At 40.3% G+C, this 24,906-nt stretch overlaps 1 protein-coding gene across 1 annotated transcript; it reads right to left on the bottom strand.

Moving 5' to 3' along the window:
- On the bottom strand, positions 1–23,092 carry LOC134601604 (ubiquitin carboxyl-terminal hydrolase 38-like). The gene is made up of 12 exons (XM_063446125.1): positions 22,742–23,092; positions 20,471–20,533; positions 20,142–20,204; positions 19,266–19,328; positions 18,400–18,462; positions 14,923–14,985; positions 14,063–14,125; positions 13,731–13,793; positions 12,783–12,976; positions 2,909–3,002; positions 2,339–2,445; positions 1–928 (listed from the first exon to the last, which is right to left on the bottom strand). Exons 1-12 carry the CDS (start codon positions 23,090–23,092, stop codon positions 1–3), a joined length of 2,115 nt encoding a protein of 704 aa, XP_063302195.1.
- Between the last annotated feature and the right edge of the window lie 1,814 nt (positions 23,093–24,906).

The raw sequence follows: 24,906 nt of genomic DNA on the forward strand, positions 1-24,906 counted from the left end.
TCAGCTCAGCTTTTTATAAAATAATATATATACAGAGTCTTCTGTAGACCGCAGGCTGGTATTTAACACATGGCGCTGAGATGTAAAGGTAACCCTGCTGTCATTTAAGAAAAGCCATTGTTTGGGCTTCTGTGAGGACTCACTACCAGAGGTGGGCATTTCTCCTCCAGCTGCCTGAACTAAGGACATGTTGGAGGAGCTCTTCACAGGTTTTACAGACCTTAAACTGATGTCCCTTGCATAGCAGTAATAATGGCCACTTTCAGGAGTTGCTCCCGAATGCACCACGACAGAATTTAAAGCATAAGGCACTCGTCGTTGGGTAGAGCGCCGATCTTCTATGCCAACTGATGCCTGCTCATTAGCTTTATTTTCACCAGCACCAGAAAGATCAGTGTCCAGAGAGGTAGATCTTTCCACGGGCAGCCTCAGTATTTGTGGAATAGATACTGGATTGAATATCTTCCGCTTCACCTGGTGCTCTGGATCATAAGAAAACCTCAGTAGGTTTAGAATGAGGTATTCTGGCTCCTCCATAATTTGCACGGTCTTCTCTGCTTTCTGGAGGGAAGCACAGTTTCCACACTGATAGCAGTTGTCTCCATCGAGAATTTCTGGTGCGAGGAAATGGCCGAACAGGTCGTTGACAGAAAATTTTTTCTGGTGTTCTTTTTTGCCAGTATTAATTAATGATGGTGGGAATCCCAGTGAAAGGTCTGTAAAAGCCTCCGTCTTCTGGGAAATGTTTTTACATGTTTGGCAGCAGATATTAGTTTGCAGCTTTCCCTCAAACATGTGTTGTATTATAGTTTTTTCATCTTTCCCCCAGCTTGTGCTTTGTGAAGACTGTTGAGGAGGAACTTCTGTAACCAGAGCATTGGCGGCAGTCTCTGAAGACAAAAACTGTATTCTCTCTTCCTCATGCAAGCTAACATAAAAAGTAAAAGAATACATTTATTAAATATGAATCATACCAAGCAATAAGCATAAAGAACACATTTCTTAAAATAATGTATATTTCATTTGGTTGATGCATTTCCAGCCAGAGGGTATTTTATTACATTTAGCTTGCGGAGGAGGGATGGCAAGTGTAGCAGAGGGCATTTGCCCCCACCAGGCCTCTAGTGTAGAGAGGTTTCTGAGCTGCTCCCTCATAGCACAATACTGTGTAAATTACGTTACTTTGTTCTTTTATTATTATTGTAGTCAGAGGCGACTCTAGGCTTTCAGAGGCCTTTCACAAAGTTGGAATTAGAGGCCTTACAACATGAGTCAGCAACCTATTTCTGTATGAGGTCTAGATGCCATGTCTATAAATGGATGGGAGGCTGCTTTTATCTCTATAGCTAAAATAAATTGAAGATAATAGTAGTAGATAATAGTAGATTGCTCCCTAATTTGGTATGCTTATTTGGAATTGCCCTGTATGGGAAGGGGGTAAATAGTGGCTGAAGTGTGTATGGGCAAATATGGGATGTACCTAGGGAGACTTTAAACAGTATTTTGGGAGAGAGGGGCTTCAGTGTGTGATATATGGGATCTTTAAAGTTTATTCTTCCCTCCCTCTTGCTTATTTTGGGCCAGGGAGGGGGAAAGTTGACCTCTGATGGGTCCAATATCAGGTCTGCAACTCAATCTGGCCGTCGCTCTATAATAAATCAGAGCACTGCTTTGGTAACTTACAGAAACTGTCTGATCCACTAAGCAATGTGTCTGCACCTGCCCGAGGGGCAACTTGCAAGCTTTCTAGAGACTCCCCCTCCGACTTACCTTAGGAGGTTACATACCTCTCCTAATTATAGAGCCATCAATGATTGTAGTCCAATTATTGCAGTGTTAGTATAAATCATTAAATATTAATAAAGGAAGTGGAATGTTGAGGGATAATCTACTGATTTGACCTCAAGTTGGACTTGTTGTTTGTAGTTACTTTACAGGCCAAATGTAGCCAGCTCTCTGTTCTTCACTTGTAAGTTAAAATTTAATAATATACCCGAGCTAATGGACTGCAATACAAACTTTTGCCAATCCTGAAATTGAGCCCACGATTAGACATTTAGGGACTAATTTCTCCCTTGCTTTTAATAAACCTCCTCCCTCCATGGTCTGCTTTGAAGAGAAAAACAGTTAGACTGCCCTTTTAAGGGATTTGTGCCTTGTGTAACCTCCTCTCATCCCTGCCCAACTTTATCCTCTAAGGTGGGCAGGGAACACTAGCAGGTTTGTTACTCTAGAGACACTTTGCCTTTTATAAAGTAATACCATGTTTAATGTTACAGTATAACCTTATACATTTAGTACTAAGTAAATAATCAGGATATAAGAATTGTTTAATTACCTGTTTAAAAGGAATCGAAGATATTCAGAACTATCTTCCTGGGAGAAAGAACTGAACCACGGTGGACGAGACGCATTGAAAAATTTCAATGGAGTATATGCTTCTCGCTGGTTAGAAATAAGGGAAGATCCAAATGTTACTTTAACAGGGGGAATTGATGGAGATATTCACATGTTAAGAAGAAACTGGATTTTGTCCCATGTGTTTGGGACTCTATTGACTCAGTGGAGGAGATTTATCCTAATGCTGTGATGTGAAATGTGCAAAACTGTAAAAGTTAATCAATCACCAATGGGATGTGCCTACTGATTCCACTAGTGACCATGGTGACTGCTTCTTTTTTTAGAACGTTCCAGAACATGGCATCTTGATAAATCTCAGCTTTTGTAATAGTAATATGTATTTCATATTGTTTGCTATATAACAGGGATTGTGCATATTAATTACTGTATTCTATATGATCTTGTGGAACGTTTCATGTTGTGTTCTGTTGTTTTTCTCTGTTACATGGACAGATAGTTATTTTATGTGCCATGTGCCCCCATTGTTTTTCAGTTAACAAAAGCATACCTTAGAATAAGCCAAGATGTTGAAAAGTTTTTGCAATTTCTTCATCAGTGAATTGCAGCCTTTCAAATTGAGGGATAACACGCGGCTCCTAAAGCTGAAAATCAGATCACGCATTATAGACTTTGCACTAAATCAGGGCTGCCCAACAGGTAGATCCCCAGATGTTGTGGAACTACACAGAATGAAAAAGCATCATGGGAGTTGTAGTCCTACTACATCTGGGGATCTACCTGTTGCGCAGCCCTGTACTAAATGATAACCGATAAAACAAAGGACTTGCATGAAAATGTTTTACTAGAAGAAGACAGAAACAGTTTGAGTGTTATATTAACCCCTTAAGGACGGTGGGTGTTCTATGCTGTCCTTAGGGAACTGTCTCTAAACGCCGGAGGGCGGCATAGAACGTCTAAGCCGTCCTTTGTACTTACCCGGTTGCCGGCGATCCCACACAGGCGATTGCGGTATGGGGACTTACCTGGGAGCGTCCTCTTACCGTCCTCTTCGACCCCCCTGGGCCATGTGATAGCGAGGTCCTTGCGAGCACCTCACAATCACATGGACGGCATAGCGTCCATGTCAATGCCAGCAGGGGGAGTACCTGTAATGACAGGTTCTCCCCCTGCTGTCTGTAAAATGTAAAAAAATAAAGTTAATAACAGTTTAAAATAAAATATATATACTTAGATCATATATATTTATTATATATATGATCTAAGTATATATTTACACATATGCATACATAGTCTAAGTGTATTTTAATATTAATATATATATATAATTATAAATACAAAAAATGCTAAATTGCTTGCACTCCTGGAACAGGTAAATAATGTGCCCGGTGCTGGTCAGGCAAATAGCATAGAAAAACAGAGAATGACCGCACTCAGGGACTTGTAAATATCACTATAAAAATAAATCAAATCAACGTTTCAGCCCCATGTTTGGGCTTTCATCAGGATGTTTTTTTTTACCATTCTGATGAAAGCCCAAACATGGGGCTGAAACGTTGATTTGATTTATTTTGAACATTAAAAGTTAAGTTTTAGTGATATTTACAAGTCCCTGAGTGCGGTCATTCTCTGTTTTTCTATAATTATAAATATATATATTAAATATAATATCAAAATACACGTACAATGATATTGATTAAATCTATGTATAATTTTCATTATATATACAGGGAGTGCAGAATTATTAGGCAAATTAGTATTTTGACCACATCATCCTCTTTATGCATGTTGTCTTACTCCAAGCTGTATAGGCTCGAAAGCCTACTACCAATTAAGCATATTAGGTGATGTGCATCTCTGTAATGAGAAGGGGTGTGGTCTAATGACATCAACACCCTATATCAGGTGTGCATAATTATTAGGCAACTTCCTTTCCTTTGGCAAAATGGGTCAAAAGAAGGACTTGACAGGCTCAGAAAAGTCAAAAATAGTGAGATATCTTGCAGAGGGATGCAGCACTCTTAAAATTGCAAAGCTTCTGAAGCGTGATCATCGAACAACCAAGCGTTTCATTCAAAATAGTCAACAGGGTCGCAAGAAGCGTGTGGAAAAACCAAGGCGCAAAATATCTGCCCATGAACTGAGAAAAGTCAAGCGTGCAGCTGCCAAGATGCCACTTGCCACCAGTTTGGCCATATTTCAGAGCTGCAACATCACTGGAGTGCCCAAAAGCACAAGGTGTGCAATACTCAGAGACATGGCCAAGGTAAGAAAGGCTGAAAGACGACCACCACTGAACAAGACACACAAGCTGAAACGTCAAGACTGGGCCAAGAAATATCTCAAGACTGATTTTTCTAAGGTTTTATGGACTGATGAAATGAGAGTGAGTCTTGATGGGCCAGATGGATGGGCCCGTGGCTGGATTGGTAAAGGGCAGAGAGCTCCAGTCCGACTCAGACGCCAGCAAGGTGGAGGTGGAGTACTGGTTTGGGCTGGTATCATCAAAGATGAGCTTGTGGGGCCTTTTCGGGTTGAGGATGGAGTCAAGTTCAACTCCCAGTCCTACTGCCAGTTTCTGGAAGACACCTTCTTCAAGCAGTGGTACAGGAAGAAGTCTGCATCCTTCAAGAAAAACATGATTTTCATGCAGGACAATGCTCCACCACACGCGTCCAAGTACTCCACAGCGTGGCTGGCAAGAAAGGGTATAAAAGAAGAAAATCTAATGACATGGCCTCCTTGTTCACCTGATCTGAACCCCATTGAGAACCTGTGGTCCATCATCAAATGTGAGATTTACAAGGAGGGAAAACAGTACACCTCTCTGAACAGTGTCTGGGAGGCTGTGGTTGCTGCTGCACGCAATGTTGATGGTGAACAGATCAAAACACTGACAGAATCCATGGATGGCAGGCTTTTGAGTGTCCTTGCAAAGAAAGGTGGCTATATTGGTCACTGATTTGTTTTTGTTTTGTTTTTGAATGTCAGAAATTTATATTTGTGAATGTTGAGATGTTATATTGGTTTCACTGGTAAAAATAAATAATTGAAATGGGTATATATTTGTTTTTTGTTAAGTTGCCTAATAATTATGCACAGTAATAGTCACCTGCACACACAGATATCCCCCTAAAATAGCTAAAACTAAAAACAAACTAAAAACTACTTCCAAAAATATTCAGCTTTGATATTAATGAGTTTTTTGGGTTCATTGAGAACATGGTTGTTGTTCAATAATAAAATTAATCCTCAAAAATACAACTTGCCTAATAATTCTGCACTCCCTGTATATATTTATTTATATATATATATATATATATATATATATATATATATATATATAAAATACATGTGTAAATTCATTCTAACTGTATTTTAAAATTAATATATATATATTGATATCAAAATACATGTTGAACGAAATAATATATATATCTATATACATAAGTATATACGTATATATCACTATATATATATATATATATATATATATTTGTAGTCGGGGACAAAAGCCGTATACATGATAAGTTAGATATATGAGCAAGTCGGTTGTAGTGTGCCGAAACCGACGTATCGGGTAGGCCTGTAATAAAAGAGGGCCCACCTGTAATAGTAATATGTATAAGGGGAGAGGTGGGAGGGATGAACCAGGCAGCATCAGCCCTGTGGTGTAGGGGGCCTGAGTTTAAATAGCCGGGTAACCCCTCCCACAACTTCAGGCTACGCCTTCCAATTTGTAGTCGGGGACAAAAGCCGTATACATGATAAGTTAGATATATGAGCAAGTCGGTTGTAGTGTGCCGAAACCGACGTATCGGGTAGGCCTGTAATAAAAGAGGGCAAAAAGTTGAATAAGATACCTTATTACACATCTTTACGTTGCAAGATTCATAACGGCTTGTCCTACTCAAATCTAGCTCTGGTTGTGGTATGTATCTAGTATTGTACTGTGGATTTCCAGCGTCCTAATGTTTATGGTGTGAGCAGGGACATTTTTCTGGAAGCAGCTGATGCTGCCCTGATTCTGGAGGAATGTCCCGAAAAGGCATTGGGGTTGAGTCCCCGCCTAGTTAAGAGGGTTCTGAGGTACATTATGAATTTAGCTGTAGTGAGTGGTTTGCCCTGCAGTTAAATAGGGGCATATTGAGATTTGGTCCTGTGAGTGATAACCTGTAAAGGTCTGACATTTTGACCGGCACCTTATTGCCCGTAGGATTGTCCCTACGTATTACATATGGCAAGAGGATGTGAACTGTTTGGTACTAGGATGGGCACTTAAGACATGGTGTAGCCAGCCAAGTTTTGTAGTGTTAAGAGAGATTTTATAAATTGTGTGGGCAAAAAGGAGAGGAGTGTCGCAATGGTGACTAGTGAACGAGTATCGGTTTTATGGTAATCGGTGGTAAACTTGTTGTAAAGGTGAAATGTCTATTGTATGCTTGTGATGTATAATCAGAGAGGGCAGCTCAATCCAGAAATCTGCCAAATGCCATGAGGCGAGTTAGTGCAGTATTAAGCCATGGAATGTGGGTATAGCCAGCTGCTTTATTGTCAGAAAATCACTTGACTTCCCCTATCCGATCATACCTCCCCAGGCCTCGTAGGCGGCCACTATGGGGCAGATTCCAAAGAAATGTTGACGAGGAATAGAATTTTTTTTTTTTTTTTTTTTTTTTAGAGTCTCAACTGGCCAGGCAACTCAGAACCAAAAGTCACCAAATTGGCTGTGAAATCAGTGTGTGCGGACGCATTGGTCCATGTAACTGGGAAATGATGAGAAATGGCGGGAATAACCTGGCCCCCAATCCAATGTGGTATGAACCTGAGCCATATGTGTAGGTCTGCTTACAACTAGTGCCAGAATGCAACTGTCGGTGGGAAGAAGACTCAGCGGTCGGGAAATAAATGTGCAGAATAATTCTCATGGCAAACCTCAATGTGCCCAGTAGGACTGTAGATCCATTCTCCCCCCACCCTCCCCGCTTGTTCTTCAGAAGGAAAGGTTCCCAGGACTCCGATGCACTGTACCTGCTCTGTAGGTGGACATGTTCTGTAGCTTATTAGTGTCAAGATGAATGCCTAAGAAGGTCAGTTTGTGAAAGTGGAACCCATAGTGAGGAAAAGTGCCATCGTCTTGTGAATACTAACCAAAGCGGAGTGAGGGTGTTCTATCATGAGGAAGTTATCTAAGATAACCGGTGACTGCAGGACATTCGCTAATATTGAGTGTTAGTCAACATAGTGTGTTAGAAAATAAGATAAACAGCTTGGGGTTACTCTTTGCTCTAAAAGTTACACGTGTGGGAAATTCATGACAATCCCTCCATAAAATGCCATGAACATGCCCTTGGGATGGCTGAATAGGTAGAAGCTTGGAGGCATAGGAAATGTCTGTCTTGCCTACCCAAGCTCTTGTCAACCCCTTTGGCATAGTGCTGGGAGAATTCCTTAGAGGAAATCAATGAGTTGAGGCTAGGGGTGGGTAATTAATATGGTTGAATACCTTCTTAAGCAAGGTGATTGTGTTGCGGGGTCTATTAATGCAGACAGAAGGTTCTGACACTCGTGAATACCGGACAGGAGTGTGACCAGACCTGTGTGGAACTGGTGTGTGGAAACCTTGATGTAGAAGTCGACTGAGTGACAGAAAGGCTGTGCTTAGAGGTAAAACTCCAGGTTGTCGATGCAAACCTTCTCTATGGTGAGGAGAAGTAGAGCCACTTACATCACAAAAGTCTGAAGGCTAGGATGAATTCTGGGATAGTGAGTTTCTGATTGAGTCTGGGATTCTGGTGTATAGAACAACGTACAGATCATCGTAGTAGTAAGACTTGTACTCTAAGACATTGTGGGAGGCAATCAGTAAGGAGACTAAATTAACCTTTCCAGATGTCTTTGCGTATGGTCAGGGACACAAAGTATGAGGGAGTAATAATGTAAACCGATGTGCTAAGGGAGGGATTTGAAAGGATAACATAACCATGAGAGGGATTTGGGAGTCCTGTGGCTGGGATGTGCATCAGTGCCTGTGGAGATTCCAGTCTCTGTAGTCCATCGTTGATGTTATGTATGGAGGCAAGTAGAGTGGATATCAACGGTTTGACTTCATGTGATTTGGACTAGTGGGCAGGGGCCACTGAAAGGTGTGGCAAGAATGTTGGCCTCTTGGGGACTGTAAAAAGAGTCAATATAAGAGGCCATGCTGGGTGAGGCCCTAACTCGTAACCTGGAGAGGTTGATGTGAGGCGTTAGCTATGTGTTGGGCCGAGGGGCGTGTACCTCCATATGCAGATGAAGATGGGTGTTGGCCTCACGGAACTGATAATGATGAGGCTAGTTACTGGCATAGCTGGGTACCAGGCCGATAGCTGACATAGCGGATCCGAGAATGGGACGGGTAATGGGTAGTAGCGAGGTGGGTAAACATACCTTGCTTGGGGTAGAATGTGGTTTCCTTGCCAGAGGAATGAGATATTGGAGAACCTACAGGGAAATGATGGTGGGAGGCAAGTTGGAACTGGAATTGGGCTTGACTTACTGTGAACGAAATACGCCTGTATAATCGGGGTGGTTGTTCTTGAGGCTGGTCTATGAATAGGTAACCTGAGGACATAGTTGTTAGAATCCTGACCCTACAATGGTGGGTACAAGATTCATAGGACATAAATCAAATATCCCTATAAGTGAGTAGGGTGAGGATCCTAGGCCACTACCAGAGACCATGGGGAGTGTTTAACCAATACTGCGACAATAATGGGGGATAGGCAGAGTCATGAGTGACCGCTAATTGGTCCTGTGACTTCTTAAGCTAAAATACATATAAGGGGATATGGAATACCAAGCTATGATGGCAGTTTTGAGCTATCCCGGTAGGACTTAGAATATTTAATTATGGTCGTGCCAGCATGGGAAGGAGGGTGTATGTGTGGGGAATTAAGGATCCCCGGGCGTGGGCCTGTGTACGGCCTGGCAAAGGAATTGCGTGCCAGCGTTGGCTGATGTAACATAGAACAGTTAGAGTGGAGTTGCTGTAGGTTTAGTGATACAAGGGTCGGTTAGGATGATGAACTTGCTTGAGTAGAATATAGCAGCAATGAGTAAATAACCTTTAGTGCATAATACGTGATTATTTTGACGTAGAGTCAGGGGGAACATATGATGGTATGGTAAAGCCTGGTACACTAGGGTTTGTCCCAGGGAACATGATGATACATATGAACATAGGAGTGTGGCGTGTTACAAAAAAGGTTTAGCGAATAGGTGATCGTCCTCCAAATAAGTAATATACCTATCGTGGGAGCAAGTATACAGATTGGCCATAACACATGGTAACAAATGTGAACGTGATGACTGCCTCAGAACAGTACCAGGTCCATAAGTGATAGAATAAGACATATGCGATATATGATGGTAATGCTATATATGTAGTGAATATTAAATGCTTACCAGAGCTGAATTAGTAATGGGAAACTGACAATATCCATGCACAATCGTAAATAATAACAAGAAACATAGCAAATATAACAGAACTACAGGGGGCATGTAAGGATAACTAGTAGCAGGCTAAAGAACCTGGACATTTCATGTATCAGGGAACAGTGTAAAACTAACGAATTGGTACTATGATTGTGGTGGCCATTGATGGAAGCATGGAATGGAAGATGGAAGCATGTAATTGAGATAGACTAGAGACTAGTTCGGTAGAAATTTGACGAAAAGAAACTAGCGAATAGGAATGGAACAAAGAGCAGGCAGGAGTAGGTGAACTGACTTAAGTCCTGAACGGGAAAAAGTCCAGAATATACGGTATGTAAAAACGTAAACGTGTGAACAATTGTGTGTTCATGGATTTGGCCCGTACAGGCAGACTCACGGTTCGTGGATTTGACTGGTACAGGAAACAAACGAGAGGTCAGCTATGTGGCTGGAAAGTACCCAGACTTGGTGGACACGGAGGTTTGGTCCAGGAAAAGGCCCGATAAGCCGGTAAGGGGTCTCATAGAGCCAGCGGGAACGAACAGCCAGTTCTGGAGAGGAGGTGAGTAGTCTGACTGCGTGTGGCTAGAACAGCGTGATGGGAGTTGTTGGAGCAGGGAAAACTTGGTCCGATCAGCGTGGGAGTCAATGACCGCATGTGGCTGGAACAGCGTGATGGGAGTTGTTGGAGCTGGGAGAACTTGGTCCGATCGGCGTGGGAGTCTGACCGCATGTGGCTGGAACAGCATGATGGGAGTTGTTGGAGCTGGGAGAACTTGGTCCGATCGGCGTGGGAGTCTGACCGCATGTGGCTGGAACAGCGTGATGGGAGTTGTTGGAGCAGGGAGAACTTGTCCAATCGGCTTGGGAGACTTTGGCCGCATGTGGCTGGAACAGCGTGATGGGAGTTGTTGGACCAGGGAGAACTTGGTCCAATCATCGTGGGAGTCTCTTACTGCATGTGGCTGGAACAGCATGATGGGAGTTGTTGGAGCAGAGAGAACTTGGTCCGATCGTCCTGGGAGTCTCTGACCGTATGCGGCTGGAACAGCGTGATGGGAGTTGTTGGAGCAGGGAGAACTTGGACCAATCAGCGTGGGAGTCTCTGACCGCATGTGGCTGGAACAGCAGGATGGGAGTTGTTGGAGCAGGGAAAAACTTGGTCCGATCGGCATGGGAGCCACAGTAGGCCCAGACCAGCTTGTTTGGAGTTTTAGGCAGTCTGTGTTGATGACCTTTGAACCGGAAGTAGTCACGAACCAGGCAGCATCAGCCCTGTGGTGTAGGGGGCCTGAGTTTAAATAGCCGGGTAACCCCTCCCACAACTTCAGGCTACGCCTTCCAATATATATATATATACCTCTATGTAAATAAAAATAATTTAAAAAAACTATATACATATATATATATATATATATATATATATATATACACATACACATATAATAATTCTATGTATATATTTATGTAATAATTTTACATAATTAGGTAATTTTATTAATTACAATTTGCGGGACCTGCCTGACAACCCAGGCCAAAATTCCAGGGAATTTAATTTGCTAGCACTATATTTAACCTTGTAACTTTCTAAGACACCATAAAACCTGTACATGCGGGGTACAGTTTACTCGGAAGACTTCGCTGAAAACAAATATTAGTATTTCAAAACAGTAAAATGTATTACGACGACAATATTGTCAGTGAAAGTGATATTTTTTATTTTTTTGCACACACAAATGGCACTTACATGGATGATATAATTGTTGTGATACGTTTTACTGTTTTGAAACACTAATATTTGTGTTCAGCGAAGTCTCCCGAGTATAACAGTGCCCCTCATGTACAGGTTTTATGGTGTTTTCAAACGTTACAGAGTCAAATATAAGGCTTGCGCTTCAGTTTTTTCACATTGAAATTCACCAGGTTGGTTATGTTGCCTTTGAGACCAAGCGGTAGCCCAGGAATGAAAATTACCCCCATGATGGCATACCATTTGCAATAGTAGACAACCCAAAGTATTGCAAATGGGGTAGGTTCAGTCTTTTCTAGTAGCCACTAGAAAATACTTATTCCTGGGCTACAATACGGTCTCAAAGGCAACGTAACCAATCTGGCGAATTTCAATGTGCAAAAACTGAAAAAAATAACATGTTATGTTTGACCCTGTAACTTCCAAAAACACCATAAAACCTGTACATAGGGGGTACTGTTTTACACATGAGACATCGCTGAATACAAATATGTGTATATTATTGCAGTAAAAGCAAACAGTATTATGACACTCACAGTTAAAATGTCACGTAGAACAAAAAAAAAATGTTTTAATTCTTATTTTTTCACATTTTTTTTATATATTATTCATATTAAGTTATGTTAAATACCTAAATATTTAATGTTAAATGAAAGCCCTGTTTTCCCTTGAATAAAATGATGCATAATATGTTTGGCCGCAAATAATATGAAAGAGGCGAATTACGCCTGAACAGACATATAGCGCAAATTCAAGTTTTTGTTTACGTTTTGTTTTGATCACAACGTGTACATTTGGCTCAGTCCTTAAGGGGTTAACCCCCACACAAATGCCAGTGTGGTCCTGTTGGATAAACTCCTTTAATTAGTAAAGTAGGTAGCCTGTAGGTTTTCATACACAGCCGAGCACAGGAAACACGATCTGCCAAATGTACAAAATGTCCCTCAGTGTCATAGTGCTGGATACATTGCATCTAATGAGACATCATACTGCTCGGTGTGTGTAAAATATTATAGCAGTCTAAGTGAGGTTCTGTCAGTAACTGCTCACTGAGTGCAGCCTGCAGCCATTTTATCGATGGATTGAAGTATGGTGAGATATATTGCAATGTATGGCCAATGTTCAGCCACGTATTTATTTTTCACAAATTATTCGGATTCTCACATAAACATATAAACTCGAAAGGAGAACTTACTCTGTCGCCATGAACAACGATTGTAAAACGCTGTTCATATAACACGTGTTTCCCAGGTTTTTTAGGCCAGTTCTTGTTATTGATTTCCCTGACCGTACGGGGACGTGAGAAACCAAAGCACTGGATGAAGCTGTCTGGGGGGAGCTTTGGATATTTTCAGGTTTTATCTCCTCAAGAGACTGCTTTGGTAACTCCTAAAGAAGAAGAAAAGAATCTTAAAACATAGTCATATTATTATTATTGTTACTATTGGTATTTATTTTCAATTTGACAATTTTTATTGAGTCAAAGGTAGTTAGTTGGGTACAGCAAAGAAGAGGGTGTTTACACTGCAATCAGTGGGACAACAGGAACAAAAGACATTTTCCAATATACTCTGCGGACGTTGAACAGTACAAAAAATGTCATACTTGGTAATTGCATGCATCATGTTATGCCTGAAGAAGGTACCTATTAACTCATACTTTGCTTTACATACTGCGTTGCCTGGAATCATCGGCCTAACATTCCTAAGGATTGGGCATTGATACCTTGTGCATCAGTAAAAGTCAATCCGTTTATCTTGGGACATTTTGTTGTCTAGCGGTTCCTTTATGATGACAACAGGCTATTATTGGCATTTACATAGCGGCAACTTATTCAGCAGCACTTTACAATATAATGAAAGGGGGGGGGGGAATTTTACAATAAATGAGACAATTACAAAATGATATAGGTAAATAGGTAGATGATGACCCTGCTCAAACGAGCTTACAGTCTTATATAAATGTCTGTATTTTCCTTATGTATTAATTCAGTTTTTGTGATCTGATTTGTAACATTGATATGTAATGGGCCCCAAAATGCCTCTTATCACTACCCCCCAAATGACAATCGCTGTTGTGTCTGAAATTTGCTGTATGTTGAAATTCCTTAGGGAACTTAAAAATTCTATGAATTCTTCATTACCTTGTTTAAGTCTCTCTTCTCGTTTTGATGCAAGTGTTCAGCGCTGGTGACTATGGAGGCATTCTGAAAATATTCATAATAAATAATTTTTAGTTACGTTTCCATATATTTTTAAGCTAAACCAACAGTTTACAATCATTATTTTAGCCTGAAATATTTGGCTGCATATACACTGCTCAATGCAAACCTTGTGAAAGATCCAAATATATGAATTAATGCTTAATAAACATTGTTAAATTAATTATTCTATTGGAAACTAATTTTAATTACTGCTCTCCCCTATTTCGCACTGAAATTGCTATAACACTCACTTTATATACATTCTAGATTACCTGGTTTAAGTCTATCTCCTCGATTTGAACCGACCTTTCTGTGATGGTGTCTATGGAAGCAATCTGCTAATATAACAATAATGATCAGTTATTTTTGTATGCATTTGTAGGCAATAACTACCTTTTACAGTCATTATTTCTGCATGAAAGATTTGGCTACATATACACTGCTCAAGGCTAAGCTGGTCAAGGATCCTAATATATGAGTACACCCATAATCTGCATTGTTAAATGAACAGTATAGTCACCAAAACAACTTTAGCTTAAATTAAGCAGTTTTGGTGTATAGATCATGCTCCTGCAGTCTCAATATTCAATTATCTGCCATTTAGCAGTTAAATCAAGTTTGTTTCTATTTTTTTTGTTTATACAGCCCTAGCCACACCTCCTTTGACTGTGACTGACACAGCCTGCATGAAAAAATGTGTTTCATTTTCAACCAGAAGTTACAAACTTTCAAAGTTTTTATCTCCTGCTCTTAAATTGAACTTTCATTCATATGGGAGGCTCTTGTAGAGTCTACCACGTTATTAACATAGCAGGAGTTAATAAGTTCTAAATTTAAACAGAATTTGCACTAAAGGAAGTGTAAACATTAGATGATTCTTTACAGTAAGGTTTAGGAAGGCTGTGTAAGTCACAAGTAGGGAGGTGTGACTAGGCTTGAATAAACAAAGTGAAGTGAGACTGCAGGGGCATGATCTGTCCAACAAAAGCACTTTATTGAGATACACTTTATTGGTGACCATAGTGTCCCTTTATAATAATTATTCTATTGAAAAAAATAGTTTAGATTACTACTCTCCCCAATTTTGCATTGAAATTGCTGTTACACTCACTTTATATGAATTATTTATTACCTCGTTTAAGTCTATCTTCACGATTTGATCCAACTGTTCAGTGTTGGAATCTATGGTAGCATTCTGAAAATATTCATAACAGTAATTCTCAGTTACTTTTGTGTTTTTTTTAAGACAATACCTACTGTTTACAGTCATTGTTTTTGCATGAAACATTTGGCTACATATACACTGCTCAATGCAAACATTGTCAAGGATCCAAATATACGGATACACACATGGGCGTCCACAGGGGGGGCACTTGCCCCCCCCCCCCCTGCAATTTTCAGCTTGTTCTGCTATTTTTCGTGTGATTGAAAATACAGTGCAATACCGTCACCGGCCAGTAGGTGGCGCTGTGTATGGAGAGAGACAGGGACAGGAAGCTGCATCTATCCCTGCTTCTCTCTGACTGAATCCGCAGGGGAGCAACACATGCAGCCAGCAGAGAGAGCTTACAGATGAGGTAAGTGAGGGATGGGGGGGGGGGGGGGGGGCATAGATAGCCTAGAGATCAGTGAAGTGAGGCATATGGGGGGCAGAGATAACCTAGAGATCAGTGAAGTGAGGCATATGGGGGGCAGGGCAGAGATAGCCTAGAGATCAGTGGAGTGAGGCATATGGGGGGGCAGAGATAGCCTAGAGATCAATGAAGTGAGGCGTATGGGGGGGGGCAGAGATAACCTAGAGATCAGTGAAGTGAGGCATATTGGGGGGGGCAGAGATAACCTAGAGATCAGTGAAGTGAGGCATATGGGGGGCAGAGATAGCTTAGAGATCAGTGAAGTGAAGCATATGGGGGGGCAGAGATAGCCTAGAGATCAGTGAAGTGAAGCATATGGGGGGGGGGCAGAGATAGCCTAGAGATCAGTGAAGTGAGGCATATGGGGGGGCAGAGATAGCCTAGAGATCAGTGAAGTGAGGCATATGATGGGGGGGCAGAGATAGCCTAGAGATCATCGAAGTGAGGCATGGGGGGGCAGAGATAGCCTAGAGATTATCAAAGTGAGGCATGGGGGTGGGGGCAGAGATAGCCTAGAGATCATTGAAGTGAGGCATGGGGGTGGGGGAAGAGATAGCCTAGAGATCATCGAAGTGAGGCATGGGGGTGGGGGCAGAGATAGCCTAGAGATCATCGAAGTGAGGCATGGGGGTGGGGGCAGAGATAGCCTAGAGATCATCGAAGTGAGGCATGGGGGTGGGGGCAGAGATAGCCTAGAGATCATCGAAGTGAGGCATGGGGGTGGGGGCAGAGATAGCCTAGAGATCATCGAAGTGAGGCATGGGGGTGGGGGCAGAGATAGCCTAGAGATCATCGAAGTGAGGCATGGGGGTGGGGGCAGAGATAGCCTAGAGATCATCGAAGTGAGGCATGGGGGTGGGGGCAGAGATAGCCTAGAGATCATCGAAGTGAGGCATGGGGGTGGGGGCAGAGATAGCCTAGAGATCATCCAAGTGAGGCATGGGGGTGGGGGCAGAGATAGCCTAGAGATCATCGAAGTGAGGCATGGGGGTGGAGGAAGAGATAGCCTAGAGATCATCGAAGTGAGGCATGGGGGGGGGGCAGAGATAGCCTAGAGATCATCGAAGTGAGGCATGGGGGTGGGGGCAGAGATAGCCTAGAGATCATCGAAGTGAGGCATGGGGGTGGGGGCAGAGATAGCCTAGAGATCATCGAAGTGAGGCATGGGGGGGGCAGAGATAGCCTAGAGATCATCGAAGTGAGGCATGGGGGGGGCAGAGATAGCCTAGAGATCATCGAAGTGAGGCATGGGGGGGGGCAGAGATAGCCTAGAGATCATCGAAGTGAGGCATGTGGGGGCAGAGATAACTTAGAGATCATCGAAGTGAGGCATGGGGGGCAGAGATAGCCTACAGATCATCGAAGTAAGGCATGGGGGGGCAGAGATTAGTTACAGATCATTGAAGTGAGGCATAGGGGGGGGCAGAGATAGCCTACAGATCATTGAAGTGAGGCATGGGGGAGGTAAAGTAAGAGAAGGAGCAGAAAGGAGAAGGAATAGAAATGAGGAGAAAGGGGCAGCAAGGTTCTGGAAGGGACAGCAAGGACCACAACAGGTAAAGGAGGAGAAGGAGCACAAAGGAACACAAATGAGCAGGAAGGGTCTGAAAGGAGAAGGAAGGGTCAACAAGGAGCAGGAAGGGTCAGCAAGGAACTGAAAATAGCAGCAAGGAGCAGGAAGGGACAGAAGAAGCACAAAGTGAAGTAGGCGAAGGAACAGAAATGAGCAGGAAGGGTCTGCAAGGAGAAGGAAGGGTCTGCAAGGGGCAGCAAGGAGTAGGAAGGGTCTGCAAGGAAAAGGAAGGGTCTGCAAAGAGCAGACAGGGACAGAAGGAGCACAAAAGTAAAGGAGCAGAAAGAATCAGAAGGAGCACAAAGGTAAAGTAGATGAAGGAGCAGAAAAGGGTAGCAAGGAGCAGTAAGGGACATCAAGGAGCACAAAGGTAAAGTAGGAGAAGGAGCAGAATGGGCCTGCAAGGAGCAAAAAGATCAGAGATAGACAGGAGCAGAAGGGGGAGCACAATAAGCAGAAAGTAGCAGAAAGGTAAAGGAGCAGAAGGAGCCAAGGAGGAGAGAAGACAGTGTCAGAAGAAAAAGAAGACTTTGTCAAATGAAGGAGAAGAAAAGGAGATTGGAGCAGGAAGGACAAGTGAAGTAAATCCTCCATTTTATTATGGACACCACATCATAAGGCTTTGGTACCTGGGCCTGGCAGGGAAACTTTGGACCTTCTCATCTCCCCAGGTAAAAAAATATCAGTGTTAATGTGTTCACTTTTATTTACTGAGTGTCAGGAAGCAAAGAGGGCCGCTGGGGAGGGGTGTCGCTGATTGGCTAGAGCGGTCAGCTGGCACTCTAAGCCAATCAGTAGCTCCCCATTCATAAAAAAGTAAAACATTTTTATGAACTGGGAACTAGCGATTGGCTTAGAGCATCAACTGACCACTCTAGCCAATCTGTAGCACCCATGCCTGACCTCAATCTGCACTTCCTGACACTCTGTTTCAGAAGCCGAATACCACTGAGCGACCTGGAAATCTGGAGCTGGAGGAAGCCTTTGGGGTTAAACCATTTGAGAGCGGGGGCTTCAGGGGCTTCCTGGTATCATAGCATTTTCATTTAGATGAAGTTGTTATGGTGACCAGAATGTTTCTTTAATTTGCTTAAAGAAACACTATAGTGTCAGAAATACAAACATGTATTCCTGACACCATAGTTGTGAAAATGCTATTCACCCTGGCTTTATGGGATAATGACTATGCTCCTCCCCCTCATGACACTGTCAAAAAGGGACCAAGCATGGATGTCATTACATTATGCCCCCCCCTGGAAAAATTCCTGTGGACGCCCATGGATACACACATAGTCTGCAATGTTAAAGGAATTATTTTACTGAAAGATATTTTAGATTACTGCACTCCACTACCTTGCACTAAAATTTCTATTACACTCACTTGATGTAAATAATGTATTACCTCATTTAAGTCTACCTTCTCATTTTGATCTGACTGTTCAGCGCTGGAGTCTATGGTAGCATTCTGAAAATATAACAATAATGATAAGTTACTTTTGTATTTTTAGGCAATAACTACCGTTTACAGTAATTATTTTGCATGAAAGATTTGGCTATGTATGTCTCAATGTTAACCTTGTCAGTGATCCTAATACATGAATACATGCACAATCTGCATTGTGAAAGGAACACTATAGTCACTAAAGCAACATAAGCTTAAATGAAGCAGTTTTGGTGTATAAATCATGATCCTGCAGTCTCAATATTCAATTATCTTCCATTCAGCAGCAAAATTTCTTTTGTTTCTGTTTATGCAGCCTTAGCCACACCTCGCCTTGACTGTGATTCACCCAGCCTGCATGAAAACAATTGTTTCATTTTCAACCAGATGTTACTCATTTTAAAAGTTTTTATCTCCTGCTCTGTAAATTGATATTTAATTCATATGGGGGGCTCCTGCAAAGTCTAGCAAGTTATTAACAGAGGAGAAGATGAGAAAGTCTAAGCAGAATTTGCAATAAAGGAAGTGTAAACATTAGATGACTCTTTACAGGAAGTGTTTAGGAAGGTAATGTAAGTCACATGCAGGGAGGTGTGACTAGAACCGCATAAACAAAGTGATTTAACTCCTAAATGGCAGAGAATTGAGCAGTGAGACCCAGCGGCATGATCTAAACACTAAAAGCACTTTCTTAAGATACATTTGTTTTTATTACAGTAGAGCTACTTTAAAATAAGTATTCTATTGAAAAATAGCTTAGATTACTCCTCTCCTCTATTTCACATTGAAATTGCTATTATACTTACTTTATATGAATTATTTATTACCTTATTTAAGTCTACCTTCCCAATTTGATCACACTGTTCAGCGCAGGTGTCTATGGTAGCATTCTGAAAATATTAATAACAATAATGGTCAGTTACTTTTGTATGTTTTTTTTAGGCAATAACTACTGTTTACAGTCATTAATTTTGCATTACAGATTTGGCTACATATACACTGCTCAAAGCAAACCTTGTCAAGGATCCAAATATGTAGATACATGCATAATCTGCATTGTGAAAGGAACACTATAGTCACCAAAGCAACATAAGCTTAAATGAAGCAGTTTTGGTGTATAAATCATGATCCTGCAGTCTCAATATTCAATTATCTGCCATTTAGCAGTTAAATCAAGTTTGTTTCTATTTATGCAGCCCTAGCCACACCTGCCTGACTGTGACTCACCCAGCTTGCATGAAAACAGTTGTTTCATTTTCAACCAGATGTTACTAACGTTAAACGTTTTTATCTCCTGCTCTGTAAATTGATCTTTAATTCATATGGGAGGCTCCTGCAGAGTCTAGCAAGTTATTAACAGATCAGGAGATGAGAAATTCTAAGCAGAATTTGCAATAAAGGAAGTGTAAACATTAGATGACTCTTTACAGGAAGTGTTTGAAGGTAATGTAAGTCATATGCAGGGAGGTGTGATTAGAGCTGCATAAACAAAGTCATTTAACTCCTAAGTGGCAGAGAATTAAGCAGTGAGACCCAGGGGCATGATCTAAACACTAAAAGCACTTTCTTAATATACATTTGTTTTTATTACTGCAGTGTCCCTTTAAAATAAGTAATCTTTTGAAAAATAGCTTAGATCACTGCTCTCCTCTGTTTTGCATTGAAATTGCTATTATACTTACTTTATATGAATTATTTATTACCTCATTTAAGTCTACCTTCCCAGTTTCATCCAACTGTTCAACCCAGGTGTCTATGGTAGCATTCTGAAAATATTAATAACAATAGGTCAGTTAATTTTGTATGTTTTTTTAGGCAATAACTACCATTTATAATCATTGTTTTTGCATTAAAGATTTGGCTACATATACACTGCTCAATGCTAACCTTGTCATAGATCCTAATATATGAATACATGCATGGTATGCATTGTTAAAGTAATTATTTTACTTAAAATTCATTTAGATTACTGCACTCGCCTATTTTACATTGAAATTTCTATTACACTCACTGTATGTGAATTATTTATTACCTCGTTTAAGTCTACCTTCTCGTTTTGATCCAACTGATCAGTGCTGGTGTCTATGGTAGCATTCTGAAAATATTCATAACAATAATGGTCAGTTACTTTTGTATGTATTTTTAGGCAATAACTACCATTTATAATCATTATTTTTGCATGCAAGATTTGGCTACGTATACACTGCTCAATGCAAACCGTGTCAAAGATCCTAATATATGAATACATGCATAATCGGCACTATAGTCACCAAAACAACTTTAGCTTAAATTAAGTAGTATAGATCATTCTCATGCAGTGTCAATACTCAATTATATGCCATTTAGCAACTGAATCACTTTTGTTTCTGTTTATGCAGCCTTTGCCACATCTCCCCTTGAAAAATAAAAATCTTTCATTTTCAACCAGATGTTACTAAATGTAAAAGTTTGTATCTCCTGCACAACAAATTGAACTTTAATTACATATGGGAGGCTCCTGTAGAGTCTAGCAAGCTATTAACATAGCCGGAGATAATACATTCTAACTTTAAATAGATTTTGCAATAAAGGAAGTTTAAACATTAGATGACTCTTTACAGGAAGTGTTTAGAAAGGCAGTGTAAGTCAGACGCAGGGAGGTGTAACTAGGGCGTTATAAACAAAGTGATTTAACTCCTAAATGGCAGATAATTGAGCAGTGAGAGTGCAGGAGCATGATCTGTACACAAAAATCAATTTATTAAGATACAATTGTTTTGGTGACTTAAGTGTCCCTTTAAAATAATTATTCTATTGAAAAATAGCTTATATTACTGATACCCATATAAATTACCCCTATTTTGCTTTGAAATGGCTATTACTCTCACTTTATATGAATTCTTTTTTACCTCATTTAAGTCTACCTTCCCGATTTGATCCAACTGTTCAGCGCTGCAGACTACGGTAGCATCCTGAAAATATCCATAATAATAATAATAATGGTCAGTTACTTTTGTTTACAGTCATTTTTGCATGAAAGCTTTGGCTACATATACACTGCTCAATGAAAACCGTGTCAAAGATCCTACTATATAACACACATAATCTGCATTGTTAAAGGAATTATTCTGTTGAAAAATAATTTAGATTACTGCACTCCCTTTTCCTTTTTTAAATTGCTATTACGCTCACTTTTATTCAAACACGGGAAGAGTCTCCACGATGCTTCTTTGATCTGTCTCCTGTGAAGTCTTTACTGATGACTTGTATCCATCATCCCATCTCATCCCATCTCTGCTGCTCAAACTAATGAGGAAACGTTAACCTGAGCATCAGTGTGTGGCTGTGATTGGCTAAGAGTGTCAGCTGACCGCTTTTAGCCTATCATAGAGCCCATTTAGGTGTGTATCGGTATAGCTAGAAGAAAGTGTGTAATGCATACTTAAGAAATACTTGGAGTCCAGAGAGCTAATACAAATACGCTGTGGAAATAAATCTGAAATCAGAAGCCAGATTTCCCCTGTTTGTCTATTTCTGCACCGTGTGGTTAACCTATTTTTGGATGTTCTGGAATATATTTTTGGGCTCTGTAATGCATACTTCTCAACATTTCAATTGGACCTAGAAGGAAACTTAGGGGTGTGGCCAAGGCGGGGCTGTTCTGAGAACTTTTACTTGAACCTACCAATTAAAATTTATGCAACTAAAACATAAGTTAGAATAAGAATAATGCATTTTATTAACACAGACTGGTTTAGAAACACCTTTAGTGTTAAACTGCTCAAAATAATTTATCACTAAATGGAGGGACGGTGCCAGGGGACTCCACACATTCTAATCATTTCAATGAGATGGAGTGATTATAGTACCTACAGTGTCCCTTTAAGCAAGCTGAAGGGGTTTAAGGGACCGAAGTGTCCCTTTTAGAGCAATTAATGCAGAAGGACAACTAGACTCAGATACTCATTTATTAATTGTACTGAAAGGGACACTCCAACTCCAGTCACTTGAACGTTTAAATACTGTACGTAGGCATTTATCTACCTTTTAAAAACATACTATGTGGAACTCTGTACTGATTAAAACAAATGATATCTGTATTTTTTCCCTGCTGTAATTTCTTTTTTTGAATGTTATATATGAATGTTATTCTAAATTCAGTTTGATTTTTTATATTAATTTCAGTATTTCATGACTTTATATTGAATTGAGTTTTCCTATTTTTCAAAAGTTTAAATGTATAAGACCATTAGACTGTAGCCATTTAATGACAGATATGTTTCGGTTGAGTATCTACTTGAGATTGATGTGGAAACCTTCTTACCTCGCTGACAGTTTCCTTGCATGCGCTTTCTTCAGTCTCTTTGCCGCTGTTATCATTAAAGACGGCAGAGATCTCTTGGTTGGAGCTGATGTTGTGAGTTTTTTTGCGTCTGAAAATCTTTTTCACGCTAAGTTTCTTGAAACAGCGAAGGAAACAGAAACAGCAGGAGCCGTCTTGTTGTACTGGGCTCTCTTCCCTTTCTGAACGCTTTCCTGGTTTACCCAATTTTTGCTTAATTTTACACAGCCATGATTTGATCCGGTTTTTAGACCTTTTGGCTTCTGTTTGCGTCCATGAGTTTAGGGTCTCAATTTTTGGTTCCTTGATATCATATTCCGTTGCCTGGTCCATCATTATAATTGTTTTTGTTTGGACACATTTATGGCACATTTCCAATGGTAAATTTGTCTCTTTCTGTGCTCTGCACATTAAAAACATTTCCCACAATCTATGGGTGTAGGGAACCCCATCATCATCACAGTATAGCAGTGAGTGTAGTTCTTTAAAATCCATTGTGCTTTTCAATAAAATGAATTATATAGCAATTAGGACAATTGTAGCGCTGTGTACTGAAACACATCCAGTTCACTAGTAAAGGAGACCACACTGAACCATTAGTTATGAGTTGTTTGTGACATTGTGACATCATTAGAAAATTACAATGTCACCAGTTGGTCATAAAATCAGAGCAGATGAGCAGCCTTGTAATAGTTTTAATGTATGTTTAAAATAATTAGTGATTTAGAAAAATAAAAAAGTGCATTTCAGAGAAATTCAGAGAATTTTTCAGAGAAAATTCAGTGTTTACATGAAAATGCCTGCAGGGAATGTTTATACTCACCAGAACAACTACATTAAGCTGTAGTTGTTATGGTGACTATAGTGTCCATTTAAGATTTAAATGCTGAGATTTAATTTTTTTTCATTACATATTATGTGAACAATATTAAATAAGATATTGAGAACAATTAAATACTTATGTATTTGAACACAATATTTAATTTTTCCAAAATATTCTCTAATTACCATTTGATTTGTGTGAGTTATATTAAGTCATTAACACAAGGGATATGTAATTGAATAAACACTGTAAATCCCCTTTAGGTTTCTGATATTGCAAAAGTACCACTCTGACTCCTGTGGGTATAAGTCAGTAGTTTGGAACATGGCCACAGGATAGACGAGTACGCCTAGGCTCACCAGGCATTGTTAGTACATGTAGAAGCAGGGATTTAGGCCATCAGATGAGTACACTTTGGAGTTCTGAACGTACGCGGCTTAACTAGACTTCAGCAATAATGCACTAGTAGCCATTTTAATATGAGGTTTATCAGGTACTATGCTATCCAATTTTTGCGGGTGCCTTACCCACATTTTACTTATTTCTCTTCAGGTTATTTCTTCTCCTTTAGGCCTGACAGTATTGTGAATTCCCAGGCTAATCAAATACAATAACATTAATGAATGGGAGGAGGGTGAAGTAGCTTCTTGGAGTTCACATTTTCTCTACTCCAGTCTTGCCTTAGTCAGACCCATTTTTCTATTCATTTGAACACCAATTCCTTAAATCCTGCCCTTTTTTTTTGACCTAGCTATGATATTCAATATTAAAGAAGTGTAGATGTTACCCCCTCACTGCTGGTATGTTTTCACAATATATCTCTTGCCAGGCACTAGTCCTCCCAGAAGTAGAACCATTATCACCTATTGACAATAAGGCTATGGAGTACTATGATTCTGAGCAATGGTTTTATTTGCAAATGCTCTTCTCCAGCTGGGGTGAGTTTTTTCTCTGTTGAAAAGAAAGAAGGGGAATTGTGTCCATGTATTGATTACAGAAATTTTAACAAAAGTACCATCAAATCTGCATATCCAGTTCCTCTTATTGACAAGCTATATGACTGAATTAAGGTGTCTGAAGTTTTCACCAACTTTTATCTATGAGATGCTTACAACTTGGTAAGAATTAAGAAAGGATAGGAATCAAAAACAGCCTATAACATTCATTGGCCATTATCAATATACTGTGATGTCTTTCAGTCTTTGTAATGCTCCGCTATTTTCCAAGAATTTAGTAATAAGAATTTAAAGGCTTTCTTCTGTCCTGTGTGATTATATACTTAGATGATATTCTCATTCATTTCACAGATCTAGTCTAGTCTGCT

The sequence above is a fragment of the Pelobates fuscus genome, chromosome 3, assembly GCF_036172605.1.
Source record: "Pelobates fuscus isolate aPelFus1 chromosome 3, aPelFus1.pri, whole genome shotgun sequence".
NCBI classification, from domain to species: domain Eukaryota; kingdom Metazoa; phylum Chordata; class Amphibia; order Anura; family Pelobatidae; genus Pelobates; species Pelobates fuscus.

Excerpts from the sequence above, each read along its gene's own strand:
- LOC134601604 (XM_063446125.1), bottom strand. The coding sequence starts at position 23,092 with ATGGACCAGGCAACGGAATATGATATCAAGGAACCAAAAATTGAGACC. Across the intron at positions 19,329-20,141 it reads GGAAGGTAGACTTAAATGAG|AATGCTACCATAGACACCTG; the intron begins GTAATAAATAAT and ends TAATATTTTCAG. Across the intron at positions 14,986-18,399 it reads AGAAGGTAGACTTAAATGAG|AATGCTACCATAGATTCCAA; the intron begins GTAATACATTAT and ends GAATATTTTCAG.